General features: G+C 44.0%; 1 protein-coding gene across 1 annotated transcript; it reads right to left on the bottom strand.

Moving 5' to 3' along the window:
- Window positions 1–303: 303 nt before the first annotated feature.
- Window positions 304–8,827, bottom strand: rhoub (ras homolog family member Ub). Its single transcript, XM_021587421.2, has 3 exons — window positions 8,363–8,827; window positions 6,271–6,329; window positions 304–2,809 (listed from the first exon to the last, which is right to left on the bottom strand). Exons 1-3 carry the CDS (start codon window positions 8,577–8,579, stop codon window positions 2,354–2,356), a joined length of 732 nt encoding a protein of 243 aa, XP_021443096.2. The 5' UTR covers window positions 8,580–8,827; the 3' UTR covers window positions 304–2,353.
- Between the last annotated feature and the right edge of the window lie 4,481 nt (window positions 8,828–13,308).

Below are 13,308 nucleotides of genomic sequence, written 5' to 3'. Positions count from 1 at the left end.
AATATTGGAGATCTGTGTTTGTTCAGGAGAACCGGAGTTATTCCTTTAAAACAATGATCGTCCACCACAACTCAGCACATTCTCGAAACAGAGGGTGTGATGGGGAGGCGACTTACACAATGCTCCCTCAACATAAACATTTACATAGTGTTCTTACCTTTGACCTCACACGGAGTGTCACCAGTATTCATTTTTGGACCCAATGGGAGATCGGATTCATTCAATCCCTCACATACTCCACACGGGGTGAAAGATGACATTTCTCTCATTAAAACGCTAACAAAAACACTGACAAACACGGCATGTTTTTGTTAAGATTTCACATTTATTTAGATCTCTGTTGATTTAGAAACAGTCCTTGACGGCACCAGACAAGGGAATTGCATCTGTCATTCTGTACCATTTGAGGGTGTGTTCAGGGCAGCTTGTGACAGACCACAATGTACACAAAATGACCCTGATAGATATCACATTATAGAAACATTGTTATACAAAATATACATGCCACTTCTCATACATTTGTTTGTAGGGTTGATCAGTGGCTGTGCATTTTGATGGCTGATGCCCCAAATAAAGGGATACATAGAGAGAGGACACAAGACAGGCTTCTGAAAAATAAGAAGCAAATACAAAAATCGGTTTCTTTGGCAATTCACCCGGTCATCGTAAGGTTGCTGGAGAGGAGAACGAGTACCAGTGAACTCAATATTTGAGCGTACAGTTCTGTAATTACAAAAATAGTGACCAACAGTGGGGTGAAAACCTTTGCGACTCTCATGGAAGGGTGAACATCTAAAGTTTTAAAATGACAAAAGAGAGGCATCAGACCCTGTACAGTCTAAAGGACATTGGATGGCATCATTGGCACGACTCCAACAAAGTATTTGGGTTAAGTGTAACTTACAGTGGCACCACTCAATGACCATGTGTTCCTCAATCTAAACTCCTCACCCGACAGAGTGAGACATCGCTCTCAGTAGCTCTTAGACTCCCACCAGTTGAGATGAGTGGCTATTGGATGGAAATCGGCGAGCTCGTGACGATCAAAGTTCTCCGGCTGAAGTAGGTTGAGTGGAGATCAATGGGGGGGGGGGGGGGGGGGGGGGGGCATTGTTGAACGCTCTCCAAAAGGTCTGACCATTAACATGTATTGATGAGGAGCTCTTCTCTGTCTGGGGAGCCCAGTCCCTCACTGTGTGGTCTGCTGACAGTGGCAGCAGCTGTATCAACAGACACTTCAATGGAGCGCTGAAGCAGACAGGCCGACATACACAACCTGGGCTAGGGCCCTCAGTCGGTCATGTGTTTAAACACACACACACACACACACACCAGGCGTAAACCTCCACCCCCTGACTTAATGACCACTACCAGAGGACCATGGGGCCAGGTCATGCTGCTGACAGTGACGATTAGGGCCAGATGGATCTGTGGAATAGTCTCCTATCAATACCTCTAAAGTCTGTAAATGTAATTGATTGTAGATATGAATGTACTGTAGCTGTATTAGTATTGTAGCAGTATTTGGTTGGAGTTTAATTCAATGTTAATCCCTCAGTTTATTTTCGTCTAGCTCTGCCAATGAGATCTGCTGGCTGTTTGATTACAGAGTGGTGGATAACATAAAATAAATGAACATGTATAAGGTATAAGGACAGGAGGAATACATACAGCATGCCGCACATTAGGATATAGTATTCTTTTTTTAAATTTAAAAGACGTATTTGGCCAATTCATGCGAGGGAGTATAAAAGTACATGACCACCCCAGTCTTTTCCCCTCCCCAGCCATTAGTTTATATAGAAGTCATTATTGCTCAGAGTTCAACTCGCTCTTTGCTCCATTATATTGACAATCATGCTGATGGGTTTACTCCTTGATCTTCTCTGATAGCACTCGGCTCAGACGTTAAGAGTTCAGACCAGCTCAAGCAGACACGGAGTGGATGGAGCCCAGTCCGTTCAGTCTCTTTGCAATCCATCAATCAGTGTCTCTCACCCCCAGAGTCCCCAGTCCATCCTCTCACTCTACTAAGCCGTGGGTCCTTGGTCATTCCTTTTGACTAGGGTTGCAAAATTCCCTGAACTTTTTAATAAATTCCCTGGTTTTCCAGAAATCCTAGTTGGAAGACTCCCGATTCCCTGCTTATTCCCTTCTGATTTCGGGAATACTCCAACTGGGATGTCGGGAAAACCAGGGAATTTATTGAAAGTTCCTGGTATTTTGCCACCCTAATCTCGACCAAAGTGGGGTCATGTGAGCGGAGCTAAGACAGAAGTCCTTCAATCCATATGAACAACAAAGGCTTGTCCGAGCACGTTTCCAGTCCCAGAGTCAATATCCTCGTTGCTCTCTACGGAATACAGAAGTACTTCTTCCACCACGACTTGGACAGTGTCTTCATCTTATCGGCCGTGCTGCGCACCTTCCTCTCCCGCCGCGCCCTCCTATCGGCGTGCTTCATCCCCACGGCGATGGCCGCGTCAAACACCTCCTTCAGGTTCTTCTGGGTGAGCGCCGAGCACTCCACGTACGCCACGGCGTCCACTTTGTCCGCCAGGGCGCGGGCGTCCACCTCGGCCACGGGCCTCTCCCTCCGGCGGGCCAGCTCGATCAGCACCTTGACGTCCTCGCGCAGGTCACACTGGGTTCCCACCAGCAGCATGGGCACGAGCGGGCAGCGCCGGCGGATCTCTGGGACCCACTTCTCCCAGACATTCTGGAAGGAGGCAGGGCTGACCACGCTGAAGCAGAGGAGGAGGGTGTCAGTGCGCGAGTAGCAGAAGTGACGGAGCTTATCGAATTCATCCTGAGGAGAGAGGAGGGAGAGAGACACACAAGGGACATGGGGGGGTTAGTGAGAGGTTGACATTCAGCAGTAACACAGGGCCAGTGCCATTATATGTGAACCCAAACAAATGGTGAACTGAGTATCTTGAAAAAAGTTGACTTGGCATAAACATTGACAAACAAGTGTCGAAGGGGGAAAAAGCAGATGGGAGAAGTTGTTTAGGCAACTATATTTCCCACCAAAAAATGTATGTTTATAGAAGCCTGAAGAAGACCGATGGAGTGGGAGAGTGGATAGACCAGCAGTGACTTAAAATATTATATAAAAACTGCTGGATCCTGAAATTAATAGTCTTTAGGTTTTGCCAAGCACAGATTATGTTATATAAAATCCATCAAGGTCTTACAGACACTTTCCAAAGCACCTAATCCCTAGTTAGTTGAGATTTACCAACTCTAGTGTGTGATGCATTTCACGTCAAGGTTCACACATAAACAAACCAGTTTCAAACCAACACATTGCAGTAATCGCTTTATAGGTCAATGCAAACCAAGCAGGCAGAATGTCAGTTGAAAATAAATGGTGGTGATAATCTCTCCATAACAAACTGTGTGAGAAAAGTCTGTTTATGTTGAGCAGTAAAGCCCAGCCTCTTTTATATCACACTGATTTCCCAAATTAACATTGAGGAGCCACAGAACATTGGATAACAAGGGCCTCCCACATCCTTGAGTACACAGATTAAGGCTGGCAGAAACTTGACACAAACCCCTCTCTCTTTATCCACTTTCAGAAGCCTGACATGGAAAGGTACTTTCTTTTCTATTCAGGAGCCTCTGAGTGGAAGTCTTTTTTTTACATACTTTTCCTTTCCACATCATACGTTCGCCTTAAGTGTTTGCAAACTGAGGTGATGGCGCAGAGATATTGGCTTACATACAAAACGCATCCATCTTTCTGAGCGGGGAGTGACTGTTTAATTAACAGGGTAATTCTCATGAATCCAGTTTTAAAATGTCTGTAGCAAATTGAGTTACAAAACCATGAGGCATCTGCAAGAATCATTCTGAGGACTAAGATGTTTTGTTTTGGGGAAAGTGTCTTATTTTAAATACATTAGATATTTTCACCCCAAATTCACATTACCGAAATGCATCCAGATTAAAATTTGGATCATTTAAAACATTATTTAGAAAAACATTATTTGAATAAAACACAATATATGTTGCTGTAGTTTGTCAATAAATCATAAAAATGGTATACAAGTTGAAGTTTACAAACACCCCCTTTACCCCGCTTGGCCTTCTCATTAAAGAAACGGTTAAGAGCTCAAATTTATATTTTTTTATAATAATTGTATAATTTCTTTAGACATACTGTATAATGTTTTTCAGTGTTATGTTTAACGCAAGTATTTTCATTAGGGGAGCAATGTTAAAAAAAGATAAGAAATATAGATTTATTTATTACTTTTTTGAACTTTTTTGTGAAAACATGGGTAAAATGCATAATATCTGATCAAAAAACACAATAATTATGAAATAAACAAGTACAGATCCTAATCTCAGTGATTCAAGTTGGCATTTCGTAAAAAATGACACTTGATGTTTTTTTCGTGAGAATGACCAAACATAGCTACGTTGCTATTGTTTATCTCAGGCTTTCTCAGGGTGTGGTATCTGTTCTCCTGTTATGAAAGTATATACATGTACAGTAGGTGTTTGTTGACTTTATCTGCTTGTTTTTCCCCCTAGGTCTCTGACTGGGAGAGTGGGGGATTTAGAAGTTGTGTGCAAAGTGGGCAGATCCGTGCAGCCCTAAGACAACAGTGTGTAGATCACTACAGTGACGCTGTGAAGTGTTTGGGCCTTGTGTTCGTTCCAATGGTTGTGAACTCTACACTCAACCAAAACACAGTCAAGTCTTCTTAGGCACTGATGAAGACATGAAATGAAAACTATGAAATAACACATACGGAATCATGTTAAACAAATTATCAGACCAAAGGCCTTCATGTCTTAAAGTAATGATGGACTGTCATTTCTCTTTGCTTATTTGAGCTGTTCTTGCCATAATATGGAATTGGTCTTTTACCAAATAGGGCTATCTTCTGTATACCACCCTTACAACACAACTGATTGGCTCAAACGCGTCACGAAGGAAATAAATTCCACACCTGTGAAATGCATTCCAGGTGACTACCTCATGAAGCTGGTTGAGAGAATACCAAGAGTGTGCAAAGCTGTCATCAAGGCAAAGGGTGGCTACTTTGAAGAATCTCAAAAGTATTTGGATTTGTTTAACACTATTGGTTACTTCATGATTCCATACATGTTATTTCACAGTTTTGACATCTTCACTATTATTCTACAATGTAGAAAATAGTCAAAAATAAAGAAAAACCCTGGAATGAGTAGGTGTCCAAACTTGTATTAATAATTATACATTTTGAATGTCATATAATATCTTATGTTGTTCTTATCTATTACAGTTTGGTACTTTGTCATGTATTTGTAAGCTTTATGTGGGCCCCAGAAAGAGTAGCTGCTGCATGTGCAGTAGCAAATGGGGATCCCAGTAAACTAAACTAAACTATCCTCTCTGGGTTGTAGCCATAGAATGAGATTACGACACCACCCATGCCCAGAGAGAAAACACCAGGGCTTTCACAACCTGTTCCCTTTCTAGAACAATCTAACCATGTTAAAAAGGCCTGGCATGATGCTCAGAGCTCAGGGGCACAACTCTCAGTTACACCAACCGTGCCTGCCTATGCCTGCCCAACTACAGAGAGAGGGGCGAGGCGAAGAGAGGGAGAGAGAACAATATTTTTTTTTTTAAAACATGCATTAACAGCTACCTGCTGCGATTGCATCGTCTCCCTCCCTCTTAGTGGTTGCCACACAACGCGGCTTCATCCCAGATCTGCTCTAATGAGTTCACAGCGTTCTATCGCCTCTCACCATTCCCCAAAATCTCTCCTCTCAACCCCCATCTCCAAACGTTATGCCAATGGATTTGCCTGGTTGCAGCAGAGCCCAGGAATTCACCTCTCTCTAGGGGGGGGGGGGGGGGGGGGGGGGGGGGGGGGGTGTTAGAGAGACATTCCCAGGAGACACCAGCGGGCCCCACAGCTGCCACAGAGTTGTGGGAAAGCCTGGGAAATAAGACGGTGCCCCCAGAATTCTGCCCTGAGCAATACCCGCCAGCAAAGACGGCATGCAAGAGTGGTGGACGAAAGCCAAACACGGTCTCTGGCACTAAAATCACATGACATGTATGAGAACCAAGCAGAAGAAGGAGAACGGCCGTCGGGGGAGTTCAGTGGGGCTCGGCATCCTTTCTCCTCTGGGCATACATGCATGTGACAGAGAACGGTGGACGCAGCACCAACTGGCGAAGCATACTATATGGAAGCACTGCATGTAGTATGTGGAGGGTTGCTCTGCTGCATGTCGATGTGCGGCTGTTGTTCTCACCTGTCCAGCAGTGTCACAGAGCTGTAGTCTCACAGGGTGTCCGTCCACCTGCACCACCGCTGTAGGAGAGGGAGAGAGAGGGAGAGAGAGGGAGAGAGAGGGAGAGAGAGGGAGAGAGAGGGAGAGAGAGGGAGAGAGAGGGAGAGAGAGGGAGAGAGAGGGAGGGAGAGAGAGGGAGAGAGAGGGAGAGAGAGGGAGAGAGAGGGAGAGAGAGGGAGAGGGAGAGAGAGGGAGAGAGAGGGGGAGAGAGGGGGAGAGAGGGGGAGAGAGGGGGAGAGAGAGAGTTAAATCACCTGCTGTCAGCAGAGCTATTGTCCCATCGGCCTCCCCATTACTCCACCAGACACTTTAAACAAACATGCACACACAGAGAGGGAGAGAGAGAGAGACCTCTGACAAGCCAGTTTGACATACTTCATACCTACTGGACACAGTGGACAGAAACCTCACCCATCCCCCTAACTCAGAGTGGGGGCCTTGTCTCGACCACCCACTCACCCAGTTAAAGTAGAGGCTATAACTACTCTTTCATATCACATTCTGTGTTCTTTCAAGCTTTGAAAGCCCCTGCCAAGCTGTCTACAGAGGAAAACAAAGCCGATTTGTTTGTTTAGTGACTCTCCCAATTACCCTCTCCAGATTGGAAGAGTGCTATGAGTCATGCCACTTGCAGTTTCATTATAGGCCATGTTTCAAAAGAGCCCAATGTGGTGAAGCTTATGGAAGCGTTTACAATGCGCCTGGGGTATACGGTCACGCCCCCTGATCAAAGAGCTGCAGGGACTACTCCTCATTAAACCCAAGTGCGCATTGTGCAATCCTTCCCAAATCTCTGACATGTGATCTTCCTTGAATTCTACTTGGGCCCAAAACTCTGCCCTCCCCCTCTCTTTCCTCTACCCCAAGTGTCACCTGTGAAATTGCATAACTGCCCAGAAATCAGCTTTCAAAAGAGGGCTCCGATTCCAGGGACAGATACATGACATCATCAAATGGGGGCCCCAAACTGCACAATCCCTCTCTGTCACTGGGGCAAAAAAAGACAATCTCAGCTCAGAGCCATTGCAACAGATGTGCCCATTACACTATAGCAGAGACGTGGCTTTTAGGTCAAGGCTGACAACAATGGCCAGAGTTGTGCAATCCAAAACCATGTCGGCACATGTTCAACAAGCATGTTCTGTTCAGTTTAGGCCTACAACTTCAATTTCTGAGGGCAGCGAGGAAGGGATGAATATTCATGATATTAGTGTGTGTATAAGCCTATCAAAATGTGCAATATTCTCATTCAAAACCTTCCATGGCAGTTGGAAAAAGTCTAGTAAGGTGTTCAGAATAATAGAATGGTTGTAATAGATGCATATTGCTGATGAACGCATAAGGGCAGCTGTGTCGAATTATCATTTTGGATGGGCATAAAGAGGGTGTCACATTTTCCTAATCAAGCCTCATCATGTCATGCAAGTTTAGATGAATTCAGACATTGTGTTTTTGGTGGAGGTTTCCTGAGATCAAAGTTGATAGGGAAAATTTCAAAAGGAAGGATAGGCCTCTCCTGTGATAATGACATAACGTCACTGTGTGCAGCGGTTTTCATCACTTGCCAACGGAGGTTAGTTTCAACTAGTATACTGTTGAAGTTTTCCACTGTTTCATACATTAGACAAAACATCGCTGGTGGCAGCATTTTGGAAAATGGAACTCTGCCAACTGGAACATAGAACAAACCAGGACGTATAGTTTGCGTGAAACAATACAAAGACCTGCAACAGACAGTCTGCTGTTAGCCATCCAGGCAAGTAAAGTTCGGTGATTCGTTCCGCAGAATGGGTGGCTGCAAGGGAGAGCCAGCGCATTTCACCTTTACAATATAACAGATGTTCATGCACTATGGTCAGTTAAGGCTTTATTGCAATGTGCAATATAAGGGTGTTGTTGACCCATAGTCAAAATCAAAACGTAGCAATGTGCAACAGAAAACATGTTTTATTATTTTATCTGGCTGGGAAGTTGCAGATTTCATGTCGACAGGATGAAAATGTATCATTTTTGTCCAAGAATAGTGCCACAATAAAATGGTTAACTGACTCACCTGAAAAGTCATCAAACGCGGTGGGGACGTATTTCGTTGGATAGCCATTTGTTGTGTAGCTGACAACCAGGCTGGTCTTCCCGACCGCTCCATCGCCGAGTAGTACGCACTTCAACACCCGCTCCTGAGCCTCGCCTGGCCGGGTAGTTTGGTGTTTGTGCGGCGGCACTGGAGGAGCCATGGTCTTATTATAATCCATTGAAACTGGAGGTGACATTCGGCACTTGTTACAAACACCCTTTCCTTACTCCAGTAGGAGCAAATAAAGAGAGCACCATGAGAATGTCTTCTGTAACCTATAATATATTTGTCAAGTAGACAGGTTGGTCTATAGCATTTTTGTATATATATATAATTCAAAAGTAGCGGTCTTGTGATCTTCCAAAGAACTAATAATAACTGTGAAAACAGTCACTTCTCCCGGGTTTGAATACTCCAACCCGTTACTCTAATCTGTTAGACATTGGAGGGGGGTGGTCTGCTTTATAACTTCAAGCGTGATTAGACTATTCCCTCCCCTCTCCTCCACTACTGCGTTTTGAAAGGAGCGAGTTGATAGACACGCCTTCTGCCAGTGGAAAAATTTGCACATGCATGTACCTGGAGGTTTGTGTACTGCACTGGTGGTCTCCAATGTTATTCAACCGGGGGGCCTGGACATAGTTATCAATCATTTGTACACTTGGGAAGATATATTCTAAATTAAAATAACTTTGAGCTGATTTCCGGGTGATTTTACAGTCTTGTGTCTAACAACGAAAATTATACAAATTAAAATGTTTTTGGTTTGTTTGCTCACAACCCTGGCGTACTGTATTCAAATGTAGTATATTGAACACCTCAAATAATTAATAGAGATGCATTGTGTAGCCCACCATTCCCTGTTCCTATTCATTTTAGAATATATAACAGGAAGGGAAAAACTGGAAAGGCAACTTTTGGAGGACTTTGACACGCATTTCCCTTTTGACAATTTACCAACTAACTATTTAAAATGAGGGCCAGTAACACAAAACATAATTCTACAAAAAATGAGGCCGAACCCTTCAACTGTTCACATTAATCGGCTTTGTCAAGCAGCTGGTTTGAAAGTGAACTGTGGCACACCTTTAACAGATTTAGGCTGATGCAATATTATTGCGATGTCCTACAGTGAGAACAGACTAAACAAAAAGACAGCGCCAATATGCCTACAAACCGGAACTAATACACATTTAACGCCTAGTTTGAGGTAAGGGCATGTTGAGACTTGTCAAGGTAAACCAGTTTAAATGCCCCAATTTCCTTCTGTCACGTGTCGATTTCTTTTAGAAATGCACAAACTGAAACGCCAGTAATGCCCATGGTCGAGTTTGCTCTCGGCCCATACATTATGTCGCCTACTGCACTATATTTGAGGCCTGAGCAAGCAGTACTGCACTTTTAGTCAATTTCGTAATTTCTGGTTAATTTTACCATCATCAATTCTAAAGATATCTCAGCCTCGCGGATATTTGCACATTAGGTTCTGCAGAGTCACAGTCGATCAAGTGTAAATGTCGTATTCAAAATCAAAATGGAGTGACACCTTCACTATTAATCTGTGACACGGTATTACTGTTGCAGTACATGGATTGGCTTTTGTCGCCTCCCAGTGGTAAAAAGCTAGTCATCAAATGGCAACGATAACACTCCTTCTTTTTCTTTTAGTTTAGCTTCTTAAAAACGTTTATATCAAAAACTCGGGAGTCTTATCGCTCTCTCTCGCTTTCTCTTTCTGTCTCTCACACACACACACACACACACACACAACGTGGTGGGAAAACACATAAAGGAATCAAACACTAGACTCATAAAAATTTTGATTTGTTTGACAAGATTTTGTGTTTAATATCTCATTGCAAAATTAAACGTTTGGGTACCCATTTGTTTTTTGATCATACAAAATAATTAACGTTGGTCTATGTATAATACAAGTAATGACATTTAATTTGAGGTTTGATAAGACTTGCTCTCCTGTCCTTGCCTCTTCTAAGGGATTAGTTACTAAAGTCTTCCTGTGAACCATAACCCATCTCACCTCTCATCCTCCAATTCACCATCTACCAAGGGTTCAGGTCTCTGGGCCATCAGGCATCCCTAGGATTGTGTAGTGAGATCAGTGCAACATACTATAGAAGGGAAGGCGATGTCAAGTGTAGGTGATCAGCCACATCTAATCAGGTCCTGGGATAAAGTTAATTCTTAACATACAAGTCCAACATTATTGCACACAGAGTCAGAACATACAATAATTATAAGGCAGAAGAAAATGTACCCATAAAAAACTTTGCAGGTTTAGTGCACGACTAAAGCACACTGCCAAGCTGTGGTGAGGACCTTAAAGTAATAGATGGTGGGCATTTCAGTGGCAGCATGTTTTGAAATATTTCTTTACACCAAAATGGATGATGATGATGATGATTTTACATTATTGTGAAATGACTCGAAAAAATTATTGGTTTTAGTCTAACTTGAATGGCTTGTTACAGAAGGTGTCTAGAAGCAGTTATCTAGCTAGTGATTCACTCCCCTGACAACTCAAATTGAATCGTTCCACTGCTCTATGTCCGCTACATACTTCAGTCTGAGACTGCCATCGTTTAAGTCATTTGTGGTGACTTCAAAACGAGGGGTGTTGTACAAAACAAAGTCACCAGCGATTGGATCGTCTCGAACCCCCAGGATCAAAGTCAATGACACATTTTCCAAACACCGCTTTACCCACGTGTGTTCTGGCTCTGGCCCAACCCATCGGTTTCTGGGACCAATCAGAATGGCTAGAATGTGTTTACGTTCTAAAAATTGTCGGGGAGGTACTCATTACGGAGAAGAAAGTAACATCTGTGGTAGTGGCGTAGTGTTTGGCCCGGAGCAAGGAGTTTGGGTAGCCAAGCAAAGTCATTCATTAATGCGACTGTTCTTAGAAGGGCACCTATTGAGTCATTGCTCCCAAACACACTGTCAGGCTAGATGTAATCTCGGAAACCCAGAACTAATATTTCACGTAAACTGTGCCAGATGCTCAATTAGGTTCTTGGGGAGATATAAAGTCAGCAAAAAAAGAAACGTCCTTTCACTGTCAACTGCGTTTATTTTCAGCAAACTTAAGATGTGTAAATATTTGTATGAACATAAGATTCCAACAACTGAGACATAAACTGAACAAGTTCCACAGACATGTGACTAACAGAAATGGAATAATGTGTCCCTGAAAAAAAGGGGGGAGTCAAAATCAAAAGTAACAGTCAGTATTTGGTGTGGCCACCAGCTGCATTAAGTACTGCAGTGCATCTCCTCCTCATGGACTGCACCAGATTTGCCAGTTCTTGCTGTGAGATGTTACCCCACTCCTCCACAAAGGCACCTGCAAGTTCCCAGACATTTCTGGGGGGAATGGACCTAGCCCTCACCCTCCGGCCCAACAGGTCCCAGACGTGCTCAATGGGATTGAAATCCGGGCTCTTCACTGGCCATGGTAGAACACTGACATTCCTGTCTTGCAGGAAACCACGCACAGAACGAGCAGTATGGCTGGTGGCATTGTCATGCTGGAGGGTCATGTCATGATGAGCCTGCAGGAAGGGTACCACATGAGGGTGGAGGATGTCTTCCCTGTAACTCACAGGGTTGAAATTGCCTGCAATGGCAACAAGCTCAGTCCGATGATGCTGTGATACACCGCCCCAGACCACGACGGACCCTCCAGCTCCAAATTGATCCCGCTCCAGAGTACAGGCCTCGGTGTAACGCTCATTCCTTCGACGATAAACGCAAATCTGACCATCACCCCTGGTGAGACAAAACTAAGAGCACTATTTGCCAGTCCTGTCTGGTCCAGCGACGGTGGGTTTGTGCCCATAGGCGACATTGTTGCCAGTGATGTCTGGTGAGGACCCGCCTTCCAACAGGCCTACAAGCCCTCAGTCCAGTCTCTCTCAGCCTATTGCAGACAGTCTGAGCACTGATGGAGGGATTGTGCGTTCCTGGTGTAACTCGGGCAGTTGTTGCCATCCTGTACCTGTCCCGCAGGTGTGACGTTCAGATGTACCGGTCCTGTGCAGGGGTTGTTACACGTGGTCTGCCACTGCGAGGTTGATCAGCTGTCCGTCCTGTCTCACTGTAGCTCTGCCCAGGCCACATCTGCAGTCCTCATGCCTGCTTGAAGCATGTCTAAGGCATGTTCACGCAGATGAGCAGGGACCCTGGGCATCTTTCTTTTGGTGTTTTTCAGAGTCATTAGAAAGGCCTTTTAGTGTCCTAAGTTTTCATAACTGTGACCTTAATTGCCTACCGTCTGTAAGCTGTTAGTGTCTTAACGACCGTTCCACAAGTGCATGTTTATTAATTGTTTATGGTTCATTGAACAAACATGAGAAACAGTGTTTAAACCCTTTACAATGAAGATCTGTGAAGTTATTTTGATTTTTACGAATTATCTTTTAAAGACAGGGTCCTGAAAAAGGGACGTGTCTTTCTTTGCTGAGTTCATAAGAAAAGATACTGAGACTATCGCAGTCTCCACAACCCTAAAAGGAAACTCTCAGCTCAAGCATGGGCCAAATGTCTTCTCCCTTTCCAAAATTTGAAAGATACGAACCCCCTTGGAATCTTGTTTTGTCCAAATTATTAGTGATGAAAAAATCTGCACACTGGAACAAAGTTCCTTGTTAGTCGTTGCATCCCGCAGTCTGTTGACAGACTACGATACCATCCTATGTTGCGTGCATCTGTCCACGAGATGTTAGGCTAGAAGTACCCTCTGTGTGGGTGATGGGGGTTCAATGTTTGGGTAATACTACCCCCTTCAAAGGTCTTCCGATTTTTCCACCTTTTATTTTTTAAACTCCTTTGCATAAATACTTCTGATGCATGAACAGAAGAACATACAGTGCCTTGCGAAAGTATTCGGCCCCCTTGAACTTTGT

Source organism: Oncorhynchus mykiss, chromosome 27 (genome assembly GCF_013265735.2).
Source record: "Oncorhynchus mykiss isolate Arlee chromosome 27, USDA_OmykA_1.1, whole genome shotgun sequence".
Taxonomy (NCBI): Eukaryota; Metazoa; Chordata; class Actinopteri; order Salmoniformes; family Salmonidae; genus Oncorhynchus; species Oncorhynchus mykiss.
The sequence above is the reverse complement of the archived record's forward strand: the minus strand, read 5'-3'. Positions and strand labels throughout refer to the sequence as shown.

What these genes read in the sequence shown, in the direction of transcription:
- rhoub (XM_021587421.2), bottom strand. Translation starts at nt 8,579, where the DNA reads ATGTCACCTCCAGTTTCAATGGATTATAATAAGACCATGGCTCCTCCA. An exon ending in CGCGTTTGATGACTTTTCAG is followed by an intron (nt 6,330 to 8,362) that starts GTGAGTCAGTTA and finishes CCTCTCCTACAG; the next exon opens with CGGTGGTGCAGGTGGACGGA. An exon ending in TCTGTGACACTGCTGGACAG is followed by an intron (nt 2,810 to 6,270) that starts GTGAGAACAACA and finishes CTCTCTCCTCAG; the next exon opens with GATGAATTCGATAAGCTCCG.